At 41.5% G+C, this 27937-nt stretch overlaps 1 protein-coding gene across 1 annotated transcript in view; it reads left to right on the top strand.

The window, feature by feature from the left end:
- Positions 1 to 27937, top strand: part of OCA2 (OCA2 melanosomal transmembrane protein) — a 198625-nt gene that overhangs the window by 4444 nt on the left and 166244 nt on the right. Inside the window, exon 2 of the mRNA XM_062628602.1 lies at positions 20488 to 20768. Within this exon, the coding sequence (XP_062484586.1) occupies positions 20509 to 20768 (260 nt within the window). The 5' untranslated portion in view covers positions 20488 to 20508. The remainder of the gene's footprint in view (positions 1 to 20487; positions 20769 to 27937) is intronic.

Here is a 27937-nt window from a genome sequence, read left to right as displayed (position 1 = left end):
TGTAGGTTTGTAAGCTTGTAATTTTTTTTTTTATATATTTTGTTTTTTAGCAGGACAATTGGATTGACTAAAGTGCTTCATGAAACTGTATTTATGCCATAACACAAATACCACAAATACATATTTTTTTTCCGTTTTCTTGGGAATAGGGCAGTGCTCAAGGTGAACAGTGCCAAAAGATGTACTAAGTATAAATTGGAGAGATGTTGCAACTGTTCAGGATATAGCACTGCAAACTACTCTCAGACTAGAGACTAGTCTAGACTAGTCTTAGAGTGTCTTAAAACACAGCCTGTCTTATGTCAGACATTAATCATAACCTATAGGCATATGCATAGTTGAGGCAATATTTCTTTGTCTGTAGAGACATCATCCAATAGTTGTATGATGTTGAAGGAGCCATTTCTCTGTTTACACATCTTCTCCTAGTGATTGATCTTTACAAATGGTATATGTTAATTTTAGTCATTGTGGCTCTTTGCAAGGACCCTTAATTTTAGTTCCTAGTGGAATTCATACTGTAGAAGCAACCTTCACAACACTGTAGAGATCTCATGATAGATGGGTAATGTAGAAATTTGTTCTAATCAATCTAACAAGAATTTTGTAAGTGGAAATATTTGTCAAGGCAGTGTCATTTATCATCAGTAATGTTCATACTATAAAGCACTTTTGAATGTTTGTCATTTGTGTTCAAGAATATATGCAGGAAGATTTCTGGTTAAGAGGGCTCTTTAAAACAGAAAGAGTTTCTACCTTTTTGGTAGCTCTGTCAATATGTTTTCTTTTACCTTTTTAAATACAAAATGCACCTTCATGAATCTCTGTTATTAATCTTCTATTTTCCTGATTAAGTAATTAAACATTTTTGCTTTGTCTCATCAGTAGCAGGGAGAATTTCACCTGGCAATTGTGAATAGCAGTGGGCTAATTATAGAGTCTAAATACAAATACTGCTGGAAAACTTGGAAAAAACCCCAAAGGAAGCCCTAGGATATACATGGATGAGACAGCTGTGTGCCTCAAAGATAAGGTCCTGAAAATTGGTGACAGAGGGAGGGAGAGGCAGAGACACTTCAGCAGTGCTTCTGTAGGAAATGAGGCAGCTGAACACACTCACTAATAGGCACAAGAAAACTTACTGGGAGTCCCTTAAATACCCTCAAACATGGCTCAAGCTTCAGTAAAGGACTTGGTTTTTCCAACACTAAATTCAGCTTGTTATAATCAATTGAAGGCTAGAGCCCCTTAGTTTTTTGTATTGGTGTTTTATACTTGCTTATGTAACTGCTAATACATATTTTCCAAAATTGGCAGTCTTGTGCTTGTATGCCCTTGCTTGGTTTACTTTAAAACCTCCTAGTGAATGAATAGGGGCTAATTTAGTTTATAAACCAGTGTTTTACCTTGCAGATACAATGTCCCATTGAAATTTTTTTCCCTGGTGTGTTACACTAAGAAGCTCAGAAGTACAGGAGAGAAAGTGCTTAACTATAGCCAGTAGCAGACAGTTGTCCTTTATCTGAGCTGGAGCTTGGCAAGCTTGCTGCCCATGGATGACTCTTCATGTGACAGCTCCAGAAGACTTGGACAGAGCAGGGAATTGGGGTAGATTGCTGTAAGTGTGCAGGGAAATGGGAGGTTTATTCATAAATCCCCACGTCCTCCCACGGTGGATTTTGCATCCCGATTGTCTGTGTCTAACCAGGAATGCCTCATTGGTGTCTGAAGGATTTTACGCAACAGTCAGGCCAGTCAGCTAAGGGACAGGTGTCAGCCAAACACTCTTACTACTATCATGTGCATTGGGGTCTGGCCCTTGCCTGGTACAGTTTGGTGCAGTACTCACCATCTTCTTTAAAGCAAACATCCTTCTAGACAGCCTGGGGTTCAGACTATGGTGGTGGATTGTGCGCATGGGGTGGAGGATGAACTTTTCAGAGGTGCCTTGGTAAAATAAGGCCATATATTAGCTTTGAAAACTGACCTTATGGATTGAGAGGGAGATATCCAGTTCTGCCTAAAACCTCCCTGAAAGGGAATTACACTTAAGAAACATTTACCATTGGTGTTGAGTTGAAATGAAGAATCCAGGAATAAGTGGCAGATGAAGACTCTGTGAAGCACAGTCTGGTGCTTGTGCTGTGCTCAGTCCCGGGAGACGCAAAATCCACATCTGTGTCTCCCCTCCTGGTTACCAGGAGCCCATTCCCTTCTTACATTGGGTTCACATACTCAGGGAGCACCTGGATCAAACACTGGGTTGCTTTGGGTATCCCAGATGACAGTACCTTAGTCTGCCCTAGCTATCTTTGAAGCCATGCCTGGTTTGAGCAGGATCTGGACAAGGCAGTCTGCAGAGGTCCCTACCAGCCTTGACTGTTCTTGTCCTATGTCCTTTGCAGTAGGGCTTTAGCTGGCTTCAGGTCTTCCAGGGAAGAAACTTCAAGCTGCATCTTACCCACAAGAAATAAATACCTTGTCACAGGCTGACAAATCTTCTTTTCCCTAACCCAAGAGATACGCATTAATTGGTAGAGTTGACCAGTTTGCAGAAACTGGTGTAGCTCCAACAGCTTCTTCTGGTACATATTAGCATCAAAATACCCAAAGTCAGGTCAAATGCTGGGCTGTTGTGATTTTCAGATGCATATCTAGTGTTGAACCACAGATTTTAATACACCTCCCCTGTATTCCAAATGAGCCCTTGGTCTTCTTGATGCTTTAGAATCCCTCTTCCAGTCTGGTTTTAACCAGAATGCCTACAGTCATCCAGGGAAAAAACTTCTTTTAATAAAATATCACTTCCAATGGAGTGTCACTTGCCAGGAGATATTTGCAACAGGAAGTTGTGAATACTTGATGTTTTCACGGGTTCAAAAGATGGCTGGACAAGTTCATGCCATGGAAGCCCAACAACAAAACTACCATCACCTGGAGCTGCAAATCCTTGGAGACTGGGGAAGGCAGGACATGGACTTGGGGCAAGGGAAGGCAGCTGTGAGCTATTGTTGGATAACTGGTCCATAAGCATGACCTTGGCTGTCTGACAGGTGGGCTGAACTGTGCCTTAACTTTCATCTTCCTGCATTTCAGCAGCAGCACTGTGGTTCTTCTTCCACAGACCCCATCCTAATGTGATAGTGTATCCTTATGACAGTCTTACAAATTAATGTACATGTTTAAGAAAAGAAGTGTTTTTGCAAGCACTTCTTTTATATCTCTGACTTCATCCAGGGAAGGGAATGAAAGGAGTTTCTTGTGCCATTGTGTATTTACTGTTTTGTTAGGCTGCAGGCTTTCATTGTATATGTAAGTTTGGGCTGCAGCTAGTGCTTTGTGCTAGTGCCTGCCTGTGAGCATTTTTCCTAGCTGAGTAAAAGTCAAGAACAGGAAAGAAAAGGAGTTTAAAAAAATTAAATGTGAATTTAGACTGAAAGAAACATCTTCTCTGGAAAAGTAGATGTAACAGTCACACACACACACACACACACACACACACACACATAACCACTTACATTTAGACCTTGTATTTGAAAGTTTTAAGGGCTGTTGCTCCATATCTGTATCCTGAGTGACCAGTGATGCACTAGAATTTCATAGAGAGGGACTATCTGGTTGTTAGGGAGTACTCCTTCCCTCCTAGTACTATACAATGCTGTAATGTTTTTCTCCTGAAGAAGGAAGCTGAGTAATTTCAATGAATTATATGGTCTTTGATATCAATGAATAATTTCATGGGTTTTTATTTAAGCACCATGTGGAAAAGAATTTTCTTCTTTTTCTCCTTGGCATTTTCTGTTACAAGACATCCTTGTTAGCTTCCAAGACCGCCTAAGCAGTGAATTTTTTTCATGCCAGCCATGACAGTTTTAGCTGGGTCTGCCCTGGTGGAGAGGATGCCTTGCCTCCAGTGCCCTCCTTTGCAGGGGCACTGGATGCTTTAGTTAGAAGCCAGAAAATCTCTCAATAAGCTAAAAGGTAACTGGCCATCAAAAAACCCTAGAGTAACTTTACATACAGTCGCACCTAGCTTGGTCTGGGGTTGAGCAAGGACTTGATGTATCAGGAGACATGCCTTCTACATCCCTTTTTCTGTTTTCAAGGAATTTCTCACCAGATAAGTACTAATTTATGCAGTGCATCACTTGGTCACTTCTCTTTGGTTAGCATGCGACATACTTGCTGTTGCGTACACACAGTCCAGCACAGGTATGTGGCAAATATATGAGGGTTATAACTTTATAAAGGCTGTATGATCATAGTACCCTGAGAATACCATTTTCTGCTAACAGTTTTTATGCACCGGATCTCATTACCTGGCCCTTTTTTTTTGTCTTGGACATATAGATTGCTTGAGCACTAGAACCCAGTGTAGAACTAGTGTAGTCTGCCCTGCGGAGAAGGACTTGGGGGTGTTGCTCAATGAGAAAATGAACATGAGATGGCTTCAGTGTGCGCGCTTGCAGCCCAGAAAGCCAACCATATCCTGGGCTTCATCAAAAGGAGCGTGACCAGCAGGTCAAAGGAGGTGATCCTGCCCCTCTACTCTGCATTCATGAGACCTAACTTGGAGTATTGTGTGCAGTTCTGGTGTCCTCAACATAAAAAGGACATGGAACTGTTGGAACAAGTCCAGGGAAGGGCCACGAGGATGATCAGGGGACTGGAGCACCTCCTGTATGAAGACAGGCTGAGAAAGTTGGGGCTGTTCAGCCTGGAGAAGAGAAGGCTGCGTGGAGACCTCATAGCAGCCTTCCAGTATCTGAAGGAGGCCTATAAAGATGCTGGGGAGGGACTCTTCATTAGGGACTGTAGTGATAGGACAAGGGGTAACGGGTTAAAACTTAAACAGGGGAAGTTTAGATTGGATATAAGGAGGATGTTCTTTACCCTAAGGGTGGTGGGTCACTGGAATGGGTTTCCCATGGAAGTTGTGAATGCTCCATCCCTGGCAGTGTTCAAGGCCAGGTTGGATGAGGCCTTGGGCAGCATGGTTTAGTGTGAGGTGTCCCTGCCCATGGCAGGGGGGGTGGAACTAGATGATCTTAAGGTCCTTTCCAACCCCAACTATTCTATGGTTTTATTCTATTTGGGTAAGCCCCTCTTAGGAGATTATCCTAGGCAACATGTCTAAGGTCCTGATGAAATGCCTCCATGTACTGAAGATTTTATGACTGAGGATGTCAGCAATGACTCTGTTTTGTCCATTCCCTTTCACTGCTCCTTATAGCACATTTTGCATCTCTTTCTGATCTTATTTTTAACTGGGTATCAGTCTCAACTCTGTCACAACATACGTGCTTCAGCTTCACTAAATTAAATAATGGTAAATGAGTTCATTTGCATGCATGTAGGAACCACAGTGAAGCCAAGTCATTGCAGCCTGGCTGAAAATATGAAACCACATATAGATACATTTTGATTTCAAAAGTGTGTATTTTTCTGTTTTGCCAGAGGTACAAATAGAGAAATATTTGTCACTGACTTCAGTGAGGACAAAGTTCTCATTTCACAGAAATGAAGGTTTCATGCAAAGCATTTTTCTAAAGCAGATTTGAAATATGAATACCCAAAGAAGTTACTGGGGGAAGAGCTCTTGCGTTATACTGAACATGTCTGGTGTTTCGCAGCACGTCCCCCTGTGGTTATCCCTTTCAAGGTCTGACACAAAGGTCCTGTCAGAGTGGCAGCACTGGGAACAGAGCCTGCACACCATGACCATGCTCCCAGGTTCACAGTGATGATGTGCTTGTATGTTCCAATCCAAAGACCATCATCACACAGCTCGAAATTTCTTTTTTGCTATCTTCAAGTGCTTGCTGGTCAGCAGGCAGCCATTATGCAGTAGCTGTTGTGCTGGAAGAGATTTTGTGCTCCAGTTTTGAGGTAAATGTTTCCAGAGATGCATTTCTTATGGATAACAGCACAGGGAATCTGATATTTCCCTCAGTAAACCATTTTCCTGTAGCTTTTTTCTCTGATGAGCTGCAAAAAAAAAAAAAAGTTTGAATTCTACAAAACCCTCTGACAGTGTGAAGCCATTTACCTTGTACAAAATCCGTTGGGCTTAGGATAGGCAGGAAAGGGCAGGAAAGGGGCTGCTGCTGGTCTGGCAGTCTTGTCCCTCTGCCTTACATACTTCGTACAAACAGGAGTAAGTGTATTTAGTATGCATCTTCAATTTACAATGGAGTATTTTATTCTTTGCCTGGCTGACGACAGACAATGCTGTTGCTGATAGACTAGCAATACTGCTGTGGTTTAAGTTTATTTTAGTCTCAAATGACTAAAAATTTCACATGTCTGATGTGGTAAGTCCATTGATGCAATGTTTAGATGTAGGAAATCTGAAGCAGAGGTTTTAAAAGGTGACAGGACACTGACCAAAGTTGATATCTTCTGGTGAGGCTACATTTTAACCCCCTGTCCTTGCTTCCTCAGGCTGCGCATGCCAGCCCACGTTCACTGCTTACGCAAACATCAGGGATATGAAATGTGTGATATGCAGGCTTTTAAGTTTCTTTGTCTCTCTTAAGAGATCCTGGAAAAGAGAAAGCTTTGAGGATATCTTAGTGTTGTCTTTAACATGAAAAGGCGGTTCTAGAGCAGGTCTCGTCTCAGATGTGCACAGTAAAAGGCAGGAAGTGACAGACTCAAGCTACAGTAAGAAAAATTCTGCTGGCATATATGGAATTTTTGCTCATGATGAGAGTGTGTTTGCACAGCAACAGGCAGAAGGAGGCTGAGGAATCTCCATCCTGGGAAATATTCAATACCTGGCTGGACAAGACCCTGAGAAACCTGGATTCAGTTTTGCATTAGCCTGGGTTTGGATTAGAAGACCTCCACAGGTCCTTTCTAACCTGAACTATTATATGGTTCATATCATTAGGTGAGAAAGCAGCTTGCATTATTCTGAGTGTTAAGAAGAAGAAAAGGCACTTTGCATTCATTTTCCAGGATCGCTTATTACGTCACACAATGAATTAAACAACAGCATGGATCAGTGACACCCCCTGCAAGGCTGTTAGACACTCCTGCTTGTGCAGCAGGAAAGCATGTGTGCATGGGTGGGTGCTGGGGGCAGGCGACTGCCCAGATAAGTGGGCTGCCTTTCTGGCAGTGCAGCTGCCCAAGCACAAGTGCCTTTGGGTCCCACTAACCTCACCAAGCTCCTCTTGGGTGCAAGGGTCACTTTTAGTACCTTCCAAGGAGAAGTAGGGGCTGAGATATTTCATGTTTGAAAAAAGAGTAGGGCTGATGAGAAGAGCACATAATTAAGCTCCTTTCTGGCATGGTCTATTGGAAGACATTTCTGAAGGTTCAGCAGTTTGGGGCTGGGAGGGGAGGCTGCAGGCACCAGCAGTCATCATCAGCTTCCTTCTCTTACAGGGTGGATGAATGAGCTTCTCCACTGGGGAGGGAGTCATGAGGAACAAAGACCTTGAGATGTCCTGTTGGCTACAGAGGCTCAAAGGGAAAGAGCAGAGTCACTTCTTGACTCCCTTAGAGGGTTCATTTTGTGAGTCTTCTGCTTTTGCTGCTGGAAAATCCAATTAGAATACAATGTCTGGATAAACTCGGTATCTTCAAAAGCATAATGAGCTCTTTGCATTTTGTGTGTCTCTCAGCTAATGAGTTCTCCACTTTTATACGGAAGCTCTGAAGACAGATTTTTATTATCTTTTTATTATTATTAAGAAAAGAAAAAAAGAGTCTAAATACCTCTCAGTACCTCTCAGACATCCTTCCCATGTCAAGGGCTGCCAAAGAATGCAGGGTGTGATTTCAGCTTCCTATTTCATTGCTGAAGTGGCTCTATAAATAACAGTATTCAATGAAAATTGCTGGCAGAAGCATTGCTTTTTAAGCATGAAAATGTACAAAAAAATTCTCAACAACTAGAGGCTTTTCTTTCACCTAAGCCTCTGAACAGTTTTATAGGTCCAAAAGGAACAGATTACTTCAAGTATTTGTTTAAAACATCTTTTCTACTGTGATAACCGTTTCTGTTTTCCCTGCTTGTTATCAAAGATCTGCAAAGCCAAGGTCTAAAAACCAAATTCCAGTTAGTACTGACACTGATTTATTTCCTGAGCTGGAAAATTAACCCCAAATGAATTTGAGATCATGGACTAAAAATAAATCTGTACATCTGGACTTTCATAGCATCTGGGTCTTGAGGGGGACTCTCAACTCCACCTCTCACATCTTTATCCCACATTCGAACATTTAAGCCATCTTTATAAGCATTGGCAAAAGCGTGGTGTGCCTTGCCCAAGCAGATGTTCCAGTGATAACTCAGGCTGAGAAGATATTGCCGGGCTGCTGTCTTCAGTAGTTTGTTTCAGTAGTTAATCAATGTGACCATTAACAGAAAAAGCAACAAAAATTGTCCTATATTTCCTGTTTGAATTTATCGGACTTCAGCTTCTAGACATCAGTTTGTGTGAAGCTTTATCTGCTAAGTTCAAGAGTCTTTTAGTATCAGATTATTTTCTCTTTTTTTTTGAAGAAATGGGACAGATTGAATACCTTTGGTCTCTTTCATGATAAAGCAGCTCTCCAGCCCTTGAAGTATTTTCACTGAGTTTTTTCTGCACTGCCTCCCTTCTTCCAAATTTCTTTCCAAAAGGAGAGCCCCAGCATTGTACCCAGAACTTGGTGGGTAAAAAATTCTTATATGGAGGGAAAACAACAATTTCAGTTCCTACCCACTACATGGGTACATGGTGCAGAAGATTGTAGGCTTTTTTTTTGTGTCTGTTAAATGGTGGAACGTTTTGCAGGGCTGTGGCTCCTTGTTATAGAGCTTTATTTTGTGTAAACAGGCTGCATTCCTTGTTCCTAGACCTGCTATTTGCATAGGTCTGTTTGCAGAGATGCTTGCTCTGAATGGGTCCAGATGGATGCCTTAGAACCAGTTTATCATAAAATCATAAGTAATTTCAATGGCAATGCTGTCCATTAAGTAAAAAGCATCTCAATAATTTTGGGGCATGTAATCCTAAACTAAAGGTGTCTGTATTTTCAAAAGGAACCTTCCCACAGTTCCAGCAATATTTGGGCTAAGCAACTGTTACTGGTTTTCCTTGCATTTTTGAAGGAACAAAGTTGTGAATTAGTTTTGTTTAGCCACTTACTGAGCTACAACACTGAGCATCAGAGAGTGCTTCATTTACTTTCAAATAACTGATATTTAACTTTAAAATGCAGACTACTTGGATGTCAGAGAAAGTTAATAATAAAGAATTTTGCTGTGTTAACTGAGAACTATTTCTGCTCTAGGTAACTTTTGTGAACTTTGATAAATGAAAAGAAGGCTTCTTTATCTAACAATTATCCATAATCTAGCAATTATCTTGCATGAAGCAAAAGAAACAAATGTCTGTAATTCAATGTGAAATTCATACATATCTTTGAATAATATGTCTTCTGAACTATGATCCATGATTAAATTAAAGCTTTGGGATGCATGAAATTATCTAGCCATTGTCTTCCACGTTCTTGTGACTGCTAGGGTGAGATTTCCAAACTTTATTGGGGTAAAGAAAATTTTGTATTCCAGCGAAACTGCTGCGAAGTTTAGATAGGTCAAATTATCTCTTTGAAGATAATAGTCCTATTCCCACCAAACCTAGCATTCATTTACACTTCTTTGACAGTGAAAATAGGATTTAGAGTACGTGCAGATGTATCTTGCTCTAGCTTTATGGTAGAGAGGAGAGTCATTAGTGTGAGTGTCAGGCACAACAGTTTTGTCTCCTTTCCTCTTCTTATTTGCATCTACGCCCCACAGTGGGAATAGGGTGTCACCACCATAATAAAAGAATAGAGCAGAGTGGAGCCAATTGTCACACAACAAGGTGATAGCTTCTTCCAGCCTTCTGTCAAGCTCTATGACCTGCAAATTATATTTTTCAAGGGCTATTTTTCAGTAGGGATTTTTAAAGGGATGGTGTAATGAGGGAGGGCTAAAGGTGGAGGTGAAACAAAATCGTGAACTTTTTCAAAGCTCGGAGTTGGCTGTGCCCATGGGTCTGCCTTGACATAAGGTGATCATGGTGTTCACACATGCTCATGGCAACTTGATTGCAGCCATTGTGCTGCCCTGCAGACAGCCAGAGTCACTGTGTGATGTTTCCACTTCCATCTGAACTGTTAGATGCTAAAAAATTTGAATGAGAATAAAGGAAGAAAGGGGAAGGTGGGTGCAGTCTCCCTCCTCCCCTCTGTTTATCTGTCATCATATTGTATTGTTCTATCACTGAATGGTGGTTTTTTGACTGTGTAAGGCTGTCATGTCACACTGGGCTTAGTGTCTGAAAGCCAAGAATACTTGGGGGACTGGAGGATCATGTGGTTATTCTTCTAGCCAAGTTTTCCTCAGATCTTTAAGCAGCTCCTTGAGAAATTCATTCTTGCTGCAGACTTTCTGGAGACTTGGAGGGATTCACAGAAGGGCTCACTAATGACTTTTCTGTGCAGTGAACTTTCTGCCCAGGAATGCACTGTCTTTCACCAGTGCCAACAGATGAAATCACTTGTGAGGGGTAGTTTGCTTAAGGTTATCTGAACAGAGAGGCCACCCTTGCTCCCCCTTTCAGGGAAACACACTCAGATGTACTCTGAGATGTACTCAGATGCACATAGGCCAAACATCCTTGAAAGGCTTCATCCAAAGCTGAGTGAAAGCTGTGGAAGGACTCTCACTAGCCTCAGTGCATTTTTTATAAAGCCCCCAGACAAGGCTCACATTCCATACATATTATCTTGGATTTGGATTTTCATAAGCTTTAACAGTCCAGAAATCTGCCAGCTTCACAAATCTACATCCCACAGTCCGTGCTTTCAGCCTCTTGGTCTTGCAAAAATGCTTTAAAGCTGTGAGACACGTTAACAAATTTGTCAGGACCACCACATGAACTAGTGCCCCCTGCGCACAGAAATGCCAGTTTTCATTGAAGACACTGTGTTTCCTTCTAAGGCATGATTGTTTGCATCTAAGAAACATGAATGTAGATAAAAGCAGGCTCATTTGGAACATGAGGCAGGTAAAAAACTGTGTACAGCAGTAAGGTGCTAACAGAGTGCCCAGACCCAGAAAAGACAGTTCTAAATATGTCTAGTTTACATTTTCACCCTTGCTTACTCAATGTAGGCTTGGTCAGTTTTAAATACTAGAGCAGGTCATTAGAATAGCACTGACATTTCTAATCCAAACCTAGACTTATTAGCTCAATCAGGTCTGACCCCATCCCAGCTAAAATCAAAGCAAAACTTTGATATGAACAGAACCAAATCCCTTTGACTCTGTAAAGAACAAGTACTAATGAACTAGCAATGCCTGAAACCAATACAGCTACATCCATTCACAGGGTCACTGTCAGGGTCCTGGAATGCCATGCTATTTGCCATGACTGTCTCAGGAGATTATTATTTTTGCATTCATTGCTTTATAGGACAGGAAATAGCTTTGTCCTGTGGTAATCATCAATTTCTGAACATAGCCATGAAACTACTTAGTACAGGAAAGAAACAATTTGTTCAATAAATAAAAACGTTTTTTGAAAAGTAGACAAAAACTCCAACTTTTTTGAGCATAGAATATGGAAATGAATCTATACAAAATACTAACCTACCTCCCTTAATGTCCCTCCTTTGGTTCATTCTCCTTGGATGCATTATGGCCAGTGTCAACAAGTCATGTAGCAGTTATTTTTACCTGCAGTGAAGTTAAAACTCCAGCCATATTAGCAGGCTATGAAAAATTTACATTCATTCTGAAATGGCAGCTGCATCAGAGAGCATTACACAAACCAAACTCTTCTGATAACATTAGGACAAAGAGACCAGCTAAAAACTGTGAGTCTATATCTCACTGCACTTGGGTCCTGTAGGAAAATATCTATCTTATTCTACTGTGCAGCATGTTTGGAATAAAGGAGAAACCAGCAATACCACAAACTCTGCTCTTCTGCACCTGTTAGTATCTTTTTATCATGGTACAGCTGCCAAGGCATACGGAGGCTCTAATTCCTTTCTGCAAAGAGACTCCTTATCATCTTCTTTTCTAGGAAGTAAATTTAGGCTAACAGCGGACAGGAGAAATGTGACATGAACGCTTATTGTGTATCAGTATTCTAGCTGCTGCAGCAATTTCAAACACCTGCAGTTTATCAAGTTAGACATAGGAATGATTGGTACTGTGGGAATAACAATCATCTAGACATGTCATTCAGGGGGCAATAACATATATTTTCCTGCACTGTGTTTTAGGGAGCTTGGTGTTCAGCTTCAAAGTCTGTAGAATAATTTGTTAAGAACTTGTAACATTTATTAGTGGAGTACGGGCATAAAACTAATAAAAAAACAATCCCTGATGTAGATGTTCCTTTTCCACTTGGAAACCTGAATTTCCTGTTTATTTCTGAAACAGAGCAGAAACTAGACAGGTTTATTTTCATAATTGCAAAATATAGTGTTAACCAATCAACTCCTTCCTACTGTGTTGCTCTTTACAATAAAAGGAAGATGTAAAGACCTTTATATGTACCAAATAACAAGATAGAGCATTGCTGTATACTTAGTCAGACACGTCTGAAGGATAAAGAACCCAAAGTAAAAATAACAACATCGCCAATCTATAATAATCATTAAAGGCCTGTTGGAAGACATGTAAGATTCCAGAATAGTCTTTCCTAACAGCCTTTCTTGCCTGCGTTCTCACCCTGTGCTGTCTTTGTTTGCAGCTTCTGGTGACACCCAAGACCCTTGCAAGTGCCACAGGGCCTGGCATTTCTTGCCTGTCTTTACCTTGAGACCTCAGCAGTTACCCACAGAAGCTCTTCAATGTGATCTGAGACCATGAGGTCTCACTGTCTTCCCATGACCATACAACAATGGGTTCTGAAAGTGCAAAAGAGAAGTACTGAGCTCTCAAAAGTCCTCCAAAGCTACATTGCTGGAATTTTACTCATAGGTGTGAATCTTTTCACTTTCTCACACATAGTTGTCAGGAATGGCCTTGGGCATCTCAGCAGGCTGTTTAGCTTTCTTGAGCTAACAACATGGCATTTGCTTTTCATCATACTTTTAAAAGAATGCAGAAAAATCAACTTCACGGCACAAAAAAGCAGCTCTCATAGCTTAAGGAGAAAAGAAAACCCTCTCTGGGTTTACACTTGGGTCAAGACAGGTTGTGACTCTTTTTCCTTTCAGACCTGCCTGGTTTCTCAGCATCTTTTAATCAGAGCAAGCTGCATATGCTGAGTGGTCACCAGCTATATTTTGGAAGTTTCTTCTAGCATCTCTTTTTTTATCACCCAAAATAAGACCAAAATCCAAAAAGTTTGTTTCAAAGTTACACCATTTTCCTTTTGACACAGCCATCTTCTGACACAGCCCTCTGAATCTCCAGGCTCATAAACTTAAGATAGTTTTTAACTGATTTGTACTTGGCTGCTTTTCTCTCCTTTTTTTGTCTAATATGTCGACTTTGTTTTGGTTCCAGTGAGAGTGCCTCACAGGCCCTGTGCACAGTTGATGCAACTGTCATACTTGAGCAACCTTGGCTGAATAAGATGTTCAGTGGCTTGTAGTATTAATATTGACGTTCACCCTCCCTCCCCCTTCACTTGTTCTCATCTTACCAGCAAGAAGTCTACTTCAGTATATGCAGTGGTTCGTTGATGTGACAGCATTAAGTCATCAAATGACCAAGCTCCAGCACTGGTCCTAGTAACTATGCAGCATTATTTGGTGTCACAGATGTCATGTTCCCAGTGACTCCAGGCCCTGATGTTAGGCTAGTGACATTTGCTGGAAATTCGCTCACTGAAGCTGAGATGTCTTTACAACACACATCTGCCTCAGGCCCAGGTCCCTACCTAGTCAGGGAGAGTTCCAGGCACTTCTGAGGCATGCTGCATTGACCCTGTCCCAGGGCTCCACTGTAGTATGTGCTGGATGGCAGATTGGCTGCCAGTGCCTGTCTCTCTCTATGGGCTTTACAGGGATCTAGGACATGAAGGCGGTGGAGAGGGAGAAGCTAACCTTCCAAAGTATTGCAGCTTATCTGTATCTGATTAGACAGTAAACGTCTGCCTATTTATTTGAATGGGCTTTGTGTTGTCCTCTTTGACAGATGCAATAAGAAAGGAAAAAGGAAATTGCTGTTTTATCTGGATTTTTTTTCTTTTCCTGGTAGCTGGCCTGTTTGATTGCCATTACATGCGCAGTGCGCCCTGCTCCTAATGACCAGGCTGGTACATATTTCTTTCAACAAAGACACCTTCTAAAAGGCTCTGAAAAACAAATCTTTAGATTAAACACTGAGCAAGAGCAGGGCATTGGAGCATAAACATGAAGGGACAGAGTGTGTTCTTTAATAATGCCTAATTTCTGGGGATTTTTAGCATAGGATAATGGTTATATGGGGAAATGAATCTTTGAACAGGATGAGCAGCTATTGCCTGGGTGATGATGTAAGCCTCTGTTCAATGCCACCTTCAGTTGACCTGGATGAAACTTCCTAAATTGCTTTTATTTTTGTTTTTTTTTCCTCACAAATTCGTCAGATCTGGCTGCCCTGACCACGGCAGCCTGTGCGTGCTCCTCTGCTGTTCACCACCTTAAGATACATGCAAACCGCTTCCTATTGCATGAAGGACTGCCCTACCAGACCATTCCTGCGTATGCAGAATGAGTGTCTGCTGGCTAATGTAGATGTATAATTACATATACCCATGTATATGTATGTATGCATACCGACGTGCAGTCTGGGGAGTGCTGTGGCAGGAACTGCTGGGGTTGATCCGGCCACGGCCAGGCCCTCCTCCCTCTCTCAGGGCGCTTGCAGGTGAGGCCCGGGGTAGCGGATTCTCCTTCGACACCCGGCTTTACAAATGGAATCCCCTTAAAATGTGTTTTTCCTGAGGAAAACTCGTTTCTGGTCGGCGGTCAGGCTGCCAGCAGGGGTCAGCCTGTGCCCGTGTATGCTCGGGGCTGCAAGTGATTTGAGTCCGTGCCGAGGCCGGTGAGCTCAGGCTGCGGCCGTTTTGAGTGAAGCCTCCGGGCATTGAAACTCTCGCTAACGCTTAGTGCTGCCGCGCAGGACTACCCTAAAAGCGCTCCAGGCGCGGCAGTGTTGGTACCGCAGCTCTGACCACCGCGCAGGAAGCCAGTCCTGCCCGACACAGGCACTGGGAGGCGACGCAGGGAAGACATGCTCATCCTTCCATGTTTTGCTGGCAGCATGGTTTTTGGAAGCGTTGCCACATTGCGCCAACACTGTTTTTTCTCCCTATTACATCTGCTCTGTCATGCTTATTTGCCACAATCCCTTCTTAGTGACTATGTCAGCACAGCATGACGGTTTGTGCTTTCTTGGGATGCACATGAGCGCTACATTTTCTTTCCTCAAGGCTGCTTGCTTTTGCTCCTGTGCTATGGTTTGCTGCCCAGGGTTGCAACGATGCAGTCATCTGTGGGGTTGCACTTCAAAAAGGAGAATAGCAGAACATACTTTTTTCTTTCATCAGCTGGCCTGCAAGTAGTTTCTCCACAATGTTACTTTTGTTCTGGGGCCCACAAATGCTCTCCCTCTTAAGCTGTTTTAACCATACCTGTACAGTAAGCTTGTCCCCTGAGCAGACTTCTCCACCATGACTATTGTTATCATCACGGGTAGCGATGGAACTCCAGCCTGCAAGGCCACATCTCCCCTGGGCTCTGCAGCTATCTAGTGTCTTCAGGAGGCAAAGCCGTGTCTCCGAGCACAGCAGCTGCTGGATTGCAGCAGAATCAGCTAAGTGCGAAGGAGACTGGGGACTTCATTTGCAGAGGCAAATGAACTCTGACCACAGAGTTTTGACTCTGACCACAGAAAGGTTTTTCCTGTGTCCTGTTAAGCTCAGGGGAAGCTGTTGTGCTGGCTCCTCGTCAGCCCTGCAAGCAGTGGGGGGAGACAAGCAGCCCAGGCACTAACAAAGTTGAGGTCTTGTGTGTGCACCAGGGACTGCTGAGTTAATACCTCTGTAAGGTGGGCAACCTGTTCCAGTATTTCAGCACCCTCATGGTAAAGAATGTTTTCCTCACATCCAGCCTGACCCTCCCCTCTTTTAGTTTAAAACCATTACCCAACCTGATGAGAGAGAATATAAGGTATTTGGGATTTAACTTTTTTTTTTTGTGCCTGGGAGCAAACACCTGGGAACAGATCTCGTGGGAGCAATTTGAAGCAATTTCTTCTTGGGCAGGACAACGGAGACAAAGATTCTTATAGCCTCTCACCTGCCAAAGAGTCCTCCCTGCAGCTGTGGGCCAGGAATTCATGGGGAATTTAAGTAGGGAGTCTTAGGCACAAGCCCCCTGTAGTCTTATTTGTATGGTAGGTGCATGATGATAAAGGTTTATCCACATCATTCCTCTTGCCACTGATGGGTGGCATGAGAAGATGACCCCAAAACTGTGGAAGAGTCAGCAGTAACAATCTGCTTGACCTGCCCTGAAAGCCCCTCTCTGCACACCATACTCTGTTGTCTTCCCACTCTGTCGCGCCTCCCACACTGAGAGCTGCTCTGTGAGGCATTATTCTGTGCAATGTGCAATCCCTAACACCACCCTATGGGATAATGGGGATCCTATATGTAGGATTGCCAGGGTTTCCATGGAAAACAGCTTCACTGGAACATACTGTGAAATTCTGATGTCAAAGTGATTTGCTGCACCCTGTATGCCCAATCCAGTCTTACCTTCTTCCTACAGTTAGAAGCACCAGAAGCACCTTCTATTTATAAAAGAGAACACACCAATTAAGAAACATGGAGAATTCTTATTTGCACATCACAGCATTAGACAATAAAGTACCCTCCCTTTATTCAAAATAAATAAATAAATCTAAATTACTGTGTTTTGGCTGTGGTAGTGTGGGAGCATGTGTGTGTGTACAGTGTCTTGTTTTTGTGGCTCTAGGGATTGTTTTTGAGCTGCATTTTCATCTCTTTTCCCAGAATGGCAGGGTCAGGGATATGCAGTGGCTATGCAAGGGCAAGCCTCTTGTAGGAGGATTTATGAGATGTAGTGCTGAATACCTGGTCTGTTTCTCCAGGCCACAGGCTGGAAATAACAACTCTCCTCCCTGCTTTTGAGACCAGTTTAAGGTGTCTTTGCCACGGAAGGCCAATACAACATCAACTGTCTGACTTGTGGGGAATCTGTCCGGAGACACGTATCTGGAGGGAGATGCACATACAGAAAGGTGCCTTGGGGGCATGTCTGCATGGTGTACTCTGTCAGTGTGAGACTGTGGGAGGTTCCTCGCAGCAGGTTGTACCTATGGCCTCTGCAGTGTGCCTGGCAGAGGAGCACACTGAGAGAGGAGTTGGAGCAAGAGGCAAGTTTGTTTAGTCTCAGATGTTGTGGAGAGATTTCCCAGGCAGGTGAGATTTGGTCTGAAATTTCTCTGGAAGAGAAGTCTCCAGCACATCCAAGATTTGGGGACTGAGTGAGAGTGTTGCTTCAAGAGCCATGTTCTCCTTCCCCTGGGTAAGGGGGATGTGCAGGCACACTGCTTAGCAGCACCACTCCCTCCCTCTTCTGCTAGTTCTTTCTCAGGATTTGGATTTCTGCCTGGTAATGGAAAGGTGGCTTAGTGCAGAGGTAATGTTTTCTTCCAGTCTTGATGGGAGAGAGGTTTTGCTGAATAATATGCGCAAAACAGAAAGCATGCTATCTCTGGGCATTACCCGGAGCAGATGTAATATTTCATCATCTTATGGCCCCTAAGATAAAAGTCCACTTAATTTTTGATTGCAAAAATTCTGTGCTTTGCTTAATTGATACCCAGGGAAATAAAGTTTTAAATGATGATGTATTACCAGCTACATCATTTGCCTCCAGCATTTTGTTTTGCAACCAAAAAAGCAGGCTACTCTAACCCTCTTAAATAAAATAATGCACCCTGTTGATCTTATTAGCACCTGAAAAATTGAAGAAAATATAAATTCTGCACTAGGGCTTTAAAAGTGGATCCTTGGGATGACAGGGATGAAGAAGGGATAACAAGCATGGCTTAAACATTGTATTAGCGCTTTTACAGTAAAACTCTGGATGTGGGGTTACTGGATCAATTTATAGCTGTGGCAAAAAGCCCTCAGTGGTGCATAGCTCCAGATTGATGAACCCCAAATAAGCTTCCTTAGCTAAAATATCTTCTCACCTTCACATGATAACATCTCACCTATGTCTTGTTTCTGATGGAGGCGTTGCAAGAGAAGAAAAAGAAAGAAGAAATAAAAGTGGAGAAAAGTTCTTTAACTACAGAAAAATGTGATCATTTGAGAATTTCTTGAATGGTAAATGCACTGATGTCTTAGATGCTTAGATACCATGGTGATAGTTGCCTTAGCAATGTTTTAGCTACGTAGGTAATCGTAATCAAACCTGTCTCTTGTGGCAAAATGATGCTGTATTATTTTATCTTTTTGCAAAGCTTTTGTGAATGCATAATAATGCATTTTATTGGTTTTGGATTTAGGCATCAGATTTTCTCTCAAGCTTTTTGTCCTTGGCATTCTTTTTTTGTTAAATTATTTCTGAAACTTAATGTCTTTCATAGTAAGGGCTTTGTACTTACGAAAGCCTGACTAATTTAGTCTTTACTCACCTACAGATAAAAGGTTCCCACTTCTGGGGTGAGACAGGGTTGAATTTAAAGGTTGTGTTCAGGTTCTCATCTTTTAAGAACTGGTACAGCTTGAGTTGCTGTAAGTTTAGTGCTTATGTTTCCACAGCCTGACATAATTTAAAAATCTACGGCTTTTCACAGCAGGCACTCAGACAAACCAAATGTTATGAAAAATGGAATAAATGGGCAGATATCTCAATTATGATTTACAGAGTGTCTTAATAAAATCAGTACATGAAAATATAAAGTAATACTGAAGACAAGAGCAATTATCTTTTCCATTTGTAGTTGGAAGTATTCACATTTCAAAGTTATTTATTAGGTAGGAAGGCAGCTTGGGATTTTAGAATAAGCAAAAGTGGATGCCTGGTAGGGCAGCAGGCTACCGGAGGTGACAAGATGACATTTGTGGGGCAGTGGTTGCTCCTGCATGTTGTGTGTTGGCTCTCGCAAGATCTCCAGCCTTAGATCCCCCAGTGCAGGAGCGGTAACCTGGCATTCCAGGACTTCTACTCTGGATTTTGTCGTGGTTCACCAAAATTTGTGCTTTTCAGGCCATTGGAGAAGCCCTGGACCAGCTCAGTGACAGTGTATTTGTTATTACATCAGCCGTGCTTGTATTCCTTACACTGAGTGAAGAAAGGGCTTGTCCCTTTAAGAAAATATCTAGGGGAGAAGTATTATCCATTGAAAATTGAATTGTTTTCAGTGTCTCTTGATGTATGTCAGCCATGTCTAAAACCAGGACCTCTGTAAAGCCAATAACTTTGTAGCTTTGAGAGGTCAAAGCTGTACAAAATCATCATGAGCTTTTTGTTATTTCTGTTTCTAGTGATTTCTCCAGCTGGAACCAAAGCAGAACCTATTCCCTGTTACTGTGCTATTTTTTCCCCATATGTGCTCTGGCAAAGCTGCTTTCCCCCGCCGCAGGGACGTCGGAGGCTGATGGGTCTGTTTCCCAAGCTCTTGCTGCACTCTGTGGTGGCTTCAGCACTTTATACTGAAATATTCCTGTGATTAGACTCCACAGTGTGTGTTTAAGACAGGCAGATCTTTAACTCGGTCTTCATGCTTGATTTGTGCACTTTGTGGGGTTCTGAAGTGTTTTTTATCACTTTTCACGCTGAATTTTAATGATGAGAGCATAAAAGCTTTTTGACTGTTATGCACTAATTTTTATTATAATCACCATTAATAATCATCTAGTAGAACCTCATTTTCATCAAGGTTTGATTCACATTTCATAACTGCCTCTGGCAAGTGCTGAAATGGCATGTTGTTTTCATAAAACTCAAGTACTTGCTCTGCTTAATGAGGGGCCATCAGATACAACAGAGCTTCCAGAGGGAGCCTGAGGGCCAGGAGGGGAGAGGTGTCTTCTGCAGGGCTGCTGCCACCACAACTGCTGAAGAAAACCTGTGTCATGGTGGTGAAGCAGTGCTGTTATAAGCTGGGAAGATGTTTTGCAGCAGTGGCTCTGTGGCTCTTGTGCCACTGGTGCGGAGATTATTTTGGCTTATTCTGTGGGATAGGTCCTGGGAAATTTGTGGGAGAAAGTCACGGTACACGTGGAAAAAGTAGAAGACCTATCTCTATGCATTTGAATGCTTCTTATAATGGCTAATTTTGAAGATGCAAAGATGTTTAAAACATTGGAATTATTCCTTGTAGTAATGAACCATCAAGAGAAATATCCAAAGTTAAAGTCTTCTGCTTGGCATTTTTAACACACACATACTGAAGTAAATGTTGAGTCGATTCAATTTAGTCAATATATTTGTTTTCACTTTCTTTAGGAGAATAACCCCCAGGGACAGATGTACTTGGATAACAGAGATGAAAGTACTATTCCTAGACAACAAGAGATGGAGTTGAATCAGACATCTCTACATCAAACTGCAAAAGTGGCAGCCAAACCGGTGACCAGAAGTTGCAATGAGCTGCGGCTTTTGAAAGAGTATCATGGCATGGTAGCAAGTCTTGGAGAGCAACAGACCCTGTGTGAAAACCCAGCGATAGGGGAAGATGTCTGCATTGCTCTGGGGAAGGATTTCACCCCTGTCCCCATTCAGGGAAGGTAAGAATAAGGCCAAATAGAATATTTTTTTTTTCTCCTAACTAAAGCTAGTTTTTATTTCCTTACAGAGCAGATATGTGTGTTTATTAAGTAAATGTTTTCTCTCCCACCTACATAGAGAACAGGAAGCTTAATGGGGCACCAGAGCAGTCTTAATGGCTATGGAGGGGTTGTGGATTTTTTAACTAATCTCAGATTTAATAGCAGCCGTAGGCCAATTTTACTGTGTTTTCAAGACCAGGAACATGCCTTTCCTTCCCTACTTGGTGTCACAAAACACACAGAGATAAAGAAATTTTCATGTCCCCTCCCCCCACCTCTTTCAGAAAAACACACTGTAAGGCTATAAACTGAACCACTACAGGTAAGACTGTGAATACTAAAATGGCACTAATAACACAACCGTGACAGCTGACACACCACAGGTGTGTGCTCCTTGTGCATCCTTTTCTGCATCAGGAGAGGTGCAGGTTTGGGGGTGGGAGCACTAGTCTTTCCTGTTGTGACAGATACAACATCAACAATTCTATTTGTAAGCATTTAGAAATATTTTATAGACCCCAAAATATTGCAGGTGGCTTTTTAACCCTTTCTTGTCCACATATTCACTTTTTTAAACCCCTTTGGTAGCAGGATGGAGCAAGTTTTGCAACAGCAACAACAACAGTGTGTGGAAGGCAGCCAGGTCAACCTATTACAGCAGTTATGAGAAATTTTAGAGGTGACTTGATAGAGCTTGAAGTGAGAGCAATGCTATACCTAATCTAAGCTCCTGCAGAGCACATGTCTTGAAACGCTGCCTGGGGGGGGTCTGCATCGAGCAAGATGGCTGACATTGCAGCAGTGTAGTACGGTGCCAGCACAATCTCCAGAACCTGGTTCTGGAGAGTTTCATTGCACTGCTAGAAATAGGGAAAAAATGGTAAATTTCAAAGCAGTTTAGTGTTTAAATCAGATTTTAAAAACCTAATTAATTAAAATTAAACATAAAAGTACAATTTATTTAATGATTTGCCATTTGGCATAATGGTTACCCAGAGAAGCTGTGGCTGCCTCATCCCTGGCAGTGCTCAAGGCCAGGCTGGACCGGGGTTTGAGCAACCAAGTGGAAGGTGTCACTGCCCATGGCAGGGAAGTTGGAACTGAATGATCTTAAAGGTCCCTTCCAACCCAAATCATTCTGTGATTCTGTGATTCTTATGGACCAGCTATCACCCTTCAGGCTAAACTTCTTTCTGTTATTTTCCATTGTACTGGCAGTACACAATTTACTGTGAACTTATGAACTACAGTTTGGAAATCATGGTTGCAGGTGTCAGAGATGAAAAATATTAAATCATAGGGGAGTCCACCTTCTTGCAAGTACAGGGAGTACCTGCAGGTCTTCTGATAACACTGTTTTCCTGTTGAGTAAACTGTAGTCATTGTGATTTAGGAATAGAATTAAAGAGCCATGCCCATGCTCCTTACATACAAAATATATCTAATCTTCTATAGCAATATATTAGGGATCAGGAAAGGATCTCCTGAAATTTATACTTGTTTATCTTTACCTCTATTTTTCCTGCAATATTGATTTTTTTTTCATGGAGATGAATCTTCTCTGGTTCTTCTGAACATGTATTTTAGCCAATGCACATTAGGTGCAGTTAAAATACTGTGTAATCCCTCTAGTATGAGTAATTACCCTTAAATCATTGGGACTGCTCAACAGAATACAGACAAAAACACGGATAAGCCTTTGCAGAATCACGAGTTTTTTGATTAGTTCATTAGAATGAAAATTACCTTTTAGTGTAAATTGTTCTTTTGCTTGCAAAGAAAACTACTAATGATTAAAAAAGAGGAGACCAAATCCTTTTTAAATTTTTTTTCTACAAAGAGGCTCAGGAAATTCAGATGTCTGTATGGTTTTGTTTTAATGCATCTACTTAACTTAAATTGCTGAATTATCTTTCCGGGATAATATTCATAGGTTCTCTAAATTGTTCAAATGTACACTGAGAGAAGACTTTCTAAAGAATCTATTTAACAGAACAGGGGTTTTATCTCAGTCCCTAAAATAACCTTGAAGAAAGTGTTCTTGAGTTAGGCAGGACCCTTTTCCTAGGGACATTTATGTCCACCCTGTTCTAGACTGAACATTTCCATTTGACAGCAGCACAGTCCTGCAGCTGTTTTGCGGTCAGTGTATGCATTGTCTCAGGCTGCCTGCCTGTCAAAATGCTACCTTATTTACTTTGTCTGTTTAAGACCAGGACCTGATTTTTTACTGCAGTGCTTGAAGCTCCCTTGACTCTGTGTGAGGAGGCCTGGGCCATCCACAGTGGTCACTCTGTTGACTTTGTCTTTGCAGAGCATCCTTTCTCCTAAAATAAGCCTGTCTGGCTTTTTGTGAACAACATAATTCCTTTGGTCCTGCTTGCTGTGGGAAATGCAGCCATGCCTCTTGGAGTGGGCTATGCATGAGCTCCAGTGGTGTTCAGTGGGAATGTGCAGTTTTGTCTATCAGAAATACAGGTTTTAAAGTACTGAGGTGGCACTGAAGTCTGGATTTTGAATTTGCACTTCTATTTTCCTCAGCTTTTAAACAATGGATAGACAAGGCTCTTTTTCATTGCAGTTATGTAAAAGTTGCTTTTGCAGTTGATAGAGATTGGTCCAAGCAATCTTTCTTGGCTTTGAAGCTCCTTACCTTGCAGGAAGCTTTCATGCCGCTCTGTGGCAGCATGAGCAATGCTCTTCAGGCCAGCCCTGATAATCTTCAAAAGCATCCTTCAAAAGCAGGGTGTTCTGTCTCTGTACATACAGGATGTGGCCACAAAAAAAGGCCCTTGGTTGCCTTGGTCTCATCATCATCAGTGCTAATTCCATGGAAAAAGCCTAATGGTATGGCTTTTTATATCAACCAAATCTGAAATCCTACTTGGTGAGCCACAGGAGTGGGGTGAAGTCAGCTGGTTTTGGCTTAGGAGTTAATAGGTCTTGAAGGCCAACTATAGAAATGAGATGAATACTAACTCTTAAACTCATGAAATCAATTACTTAGTGCTGCTATTTAAAATTATACTACTAAATAAAGAGGGCCATTCACTGTGGTGGAAGGCAGTGGAAGAGAGAAGTAACAGTGTAACTAGACCCTGTGGCATTAATTTCATATTGCATTTCTTTCTCTGATGCAATTGCTGGTTTTACCTCCTTTGGGTGGTCAAATAACATTATCTTCCTAGGAAAGGAGAAAAAAAAAAAAAGGTTGGCAGTCGTACAGTTCATTATGTTGTGAACTTTTCGCGAGAAATTAAGCTGTGAAAGCAACGTGATGAAACCAAGCTTTATTGTTACTCCACTGAAGTTATATTTGGATGAATTTGGCCCTGGAACTTGCTAGTCATTTAATATGATAGCACTTGGAAGATTTTTCTTTAATCTTTTTGACTCATTAAGAAGACTCATGTCTGGGATAACAAAAAATAATCTTTTTTTGGAATCTGCTTCAATTTGTATTGCATTGCATCAAACAAAACTATTTCTCTCAGCATTTCTCCTGTCCTGCAGTTTCACTTACGTAATGCTCACTCACATATTTAACTCTTCCTTTGCCCTGTGTCTGTGGTGCCGGGATCAGTAGAGAGGCTTGTTTGCAATGAGAAAGTCAGTGAGTTAAAACTGTCTATAGTATTCTCAGTTTGCAGCAACACAACAGAAAGATTGCAATTGTATTTCCTGCTAGTTAGAGACGCTGGGAGAGGATAAGCTATTTTATAGTGAAAAGTGAACTTACTATGAAAGTGAACTTACGCCTTTAGGAGTGAGGGATTATAAATCTCAATTTTGATTTTTAATTATGTTGATGTATTGCTACTTTTAAAGGACATTCATGAGACTTAGAATTAGATGTCAAGATGACATGGTTACTGTCTAGATAAGTAAAATTTATGTGATAATTTAAAAGCTTCTTCAGACAGGGGAAAAAGACTGAGGAAAAAACCCTCAAAACCATTCAAAACACATTTTTTGTGTGCTGTGTAAGACTAATTTTGATCTCTGGCTATTAGAATAAAATGGGATCATCTTCTGTTCTACATTCAGACAGGGAAAGTGGTCATTTTCACACCATAATTGCATGTTTGTGTAGAAACCATTCTGATTTTCATGTCAATCACACAAACATTACAGAGAGTCCAGGACAGATAGATGACTTCACAGCAAACAGCCACATTCATTATTCTTGTGTAGCTTTTGGTGATCTTGCTTGCTGCCTGTATGGTGATGCTTCTGGCTTTCTTTCAATTTCTTATGTGTAGTGAATGTTTCAGAGTTTTGATTCCCCATGAGGATCTTTAAACACTGTGGCACCGCAGTGAATAAATAGTATTGAGGAAGTTTGCGATTTTACTAATTGATTTAATTTGGTTTGTTTGGCTTTGAAAATACTCTCTCAAGCATTTGTTGCTAACGTGGAGGCATGTGGCTGTAACGCAGCTTGTTTTGAGCAAACTGTGTAGGGGCATGGAACTGCTGAGACTCTCTGACTTAACTCAGATTACAGCTCCCTGCTGTTGCCCCTGTTACATCACAAAATACCATTCAAAAACCTGAAAAACTAAAAAAAATAAGCAGGTCTAGTGCATTTTTAGCTCAAATGCTAGGAAGTATAACAGAAAGACAACACTATGCACAATGCACGGATAAGATATTGGGAAGTTCTGCTGCTCCCTTTTAAATCATTGTTCCCCGTTTACTAGAGAAAAGCATCTTCGAGTGGTAGCAGAAGACAGAAATGTGGTTGTATGTTATAACTTAAGGAGAATGTTTGCTTCATTTGAGCAAAAGAAGTGTGCTCAGCAAAAGACTGATTTTGACTTAGTTTTTCTTATTAATACAAAAATTAACCAAAAAAAAAAAAAAATCAAACCAGAAACAGGCCTCACTCATGACAGATTTCCCTGTGTTGAGTTATTTAATTTCTCTGTTGCTGTGTACTGTTCATCATCTCAGTGCTTATTTCTTGTAACTATTCACAATATCTCAGATTGGTCGTGTACTACAGTTTCTATTCCATCACCAGCAGACTAAAAACATAGCACACCCATGTAGCCACTCAAATGCTTTTTGATTCTGACAGGACATTTTGGTAAACAAAAATCCACCACTATTAATTTTTGGTTTTAAGTGCTCTGCTGAAAAATATTGGGGGTACTAATTAACTGCTTTACACTTTTGCAACTGTCAGGCTGAAAACTGAACTTGGCACTCAAAGAAAAATTTGCAGTGTACCAACCTCCAAAGATCAAAAGTTTCAATTGAATCCCTGCGACATTGCACAAAACTGTTGAATCTGGCAAGCAGCTGCTCTCTTCCTAATGGTTAATAATATGGTTATGTGGGGTTTGTCTTTTTTAGACCTCTTAGGTCAGTTGTGGAAAAATGCCAGTGACATACAGGCTTCAATCCTCTTTGGGGTTGGACAGCTGTTTCCTCATGTAAACCTCTTTTTAAATAGGGGAGAGGCTTTTAATGTCAGTGATGCTTTTTTTTTTGCATTATATGATTGAGGGGTTAAGCTAAACAGACAGCCAGACTTTGGAAAGCATGTATTGCTGTGGTGGGTTGACCCTGGCTGGATGCCAGTTGCCCACCAAACCTCTCTATCACTCGCCTCCTCAGCAGGACAGAGTGAAGGAGAAAACAAGATGGATAAAACCAATAATAGGTTAAGATAAAGTCAGTTTAATAAAGCAAAAGCAAACATCATGTGCAGAAACAAAGGAAAACAAAAGATTTATTCTCTGCTTCTCCTCAGAAGGCAATGTCCATCCACTTCCAGGAAGAAGGGCTCAGTATATGTAGTAGTTGCAAGGCCAACATCATAAATAATGAATGACACACCTTCCTCCTCCTTTTTCTTAGCTTTTCCTTCTGAGCAGCCATCGTGCAGTGTAGAAGATCCTTTTGGCCAGTTTGGGTCAGCTGTCCTGGTTGGTGAGGGGGAATGTTGTAGAGACAGACTTGATGCTGTGTAAGCACTGCTCAGCATTAGCCAAAACACCCTTCTAGCTACCAGTACAAAAGCACAGCACTATAAAGGTTGCTATAGGGAAAATTAACTCCCTCCGAGCCAGACCCAATACATTTGCAGAGGCAGCCCCAGTTGAGCAGGAGAGCGTGCATGGGGCTAAGAGTTGCTGATGTGAGTAGTTATCCATGTAAGATGAAGCAAACAACTCAGTCACTCAATATCTCTCAGTAAAGTTTTTTCTTTGAAAAACTGTTCAGCATGCTTAATTCCTGGCTGATGTATGCTGATGTATGATGTATGATACCTATGTGCAGGTAGCATTTCTGACATATTAAACAATTTGTGGGAATCAGAACTTTGTACTAGCAGGTGGTCAAATTATGCTTATTAATACGAATCCAGTTTTATCCCTGATTTTCTGCTGTGTACTTGTGCATGTGCAAAAAATTTATATAGGGAAGAACAATGGAGTATTTGCTGACAGTTGCTGGGGAGAAGGAAAATAAAACATTGGAAATCCATGGCCCTTACACATAACACAGCATCAGGTGAACATGCAAATAGGCAGCCATTGTGGCATTGTAGTTGGTGGTAAATGGTCTGCATGAAAACATGGTAACTTTTCCAAGGGCTCAGGCCCTGAATTTGAAGGATAGAGCAAGTCAAACCCTAAAAATGCAGCCAAAAATAATTGAGAATAGGAGTCATGGAGAGGAATCTGATTTTTGTCAGTAAGTTTGGACCATTTGGCTTTAAGGCTTGAACCTTTTTATATAGATTTTTTTTTTTCCCCAAAGCTTACTGTTAGCAGATATTTTAAAGCATAGTTCTTCTTGGTGATAGAGACATGTTTCAGTCTGCCCTACACTTAAATGTCTCTCCCATTAGAATTAATTAACATCAGAGTGGTTTGTCCTTTTTTGTTGGAAGCACTGAAAATCATTCCTCAGCCACAGCGAAAATTTCCAGGGTAGTGGTGGTCATAGGTTTAAGAACTGAAATTCATGTTTAATTGAATGTAGCTGATGGCAAAATAGATTAATGCAGATGGAATAAATTAGCCAGTGAATTAAAAAATAAAAGGTCACAGTTTGTCGTCTGGCAAATCATATGGCTTTTTTAAAAACCTCCTGTTCATAAGGAGCTCAAG

Source organism: Pezoporus occidentalis, unplaced genomic scaffold (genome assembly GCF_034315485.1).
Source record: "Pezoporus occidentalis ecotype Australia unplaced genomic scaffold, CSIRO_AGI_Poc_V1 ctg32, whole genome shotgun sequence".
Classification (NCBI taxonomy): domain Eukaryota; kingdom Metazoa; phylum Chordata; class Aves; order Psittaciformes; family Psittacidae; genus Pezoporus; species Pezoporus occidentalis.
Note: the sequence above shows the minus strand (reverse complement) of the source record. Positions and strands in the feature narration are given on the sequence as shown.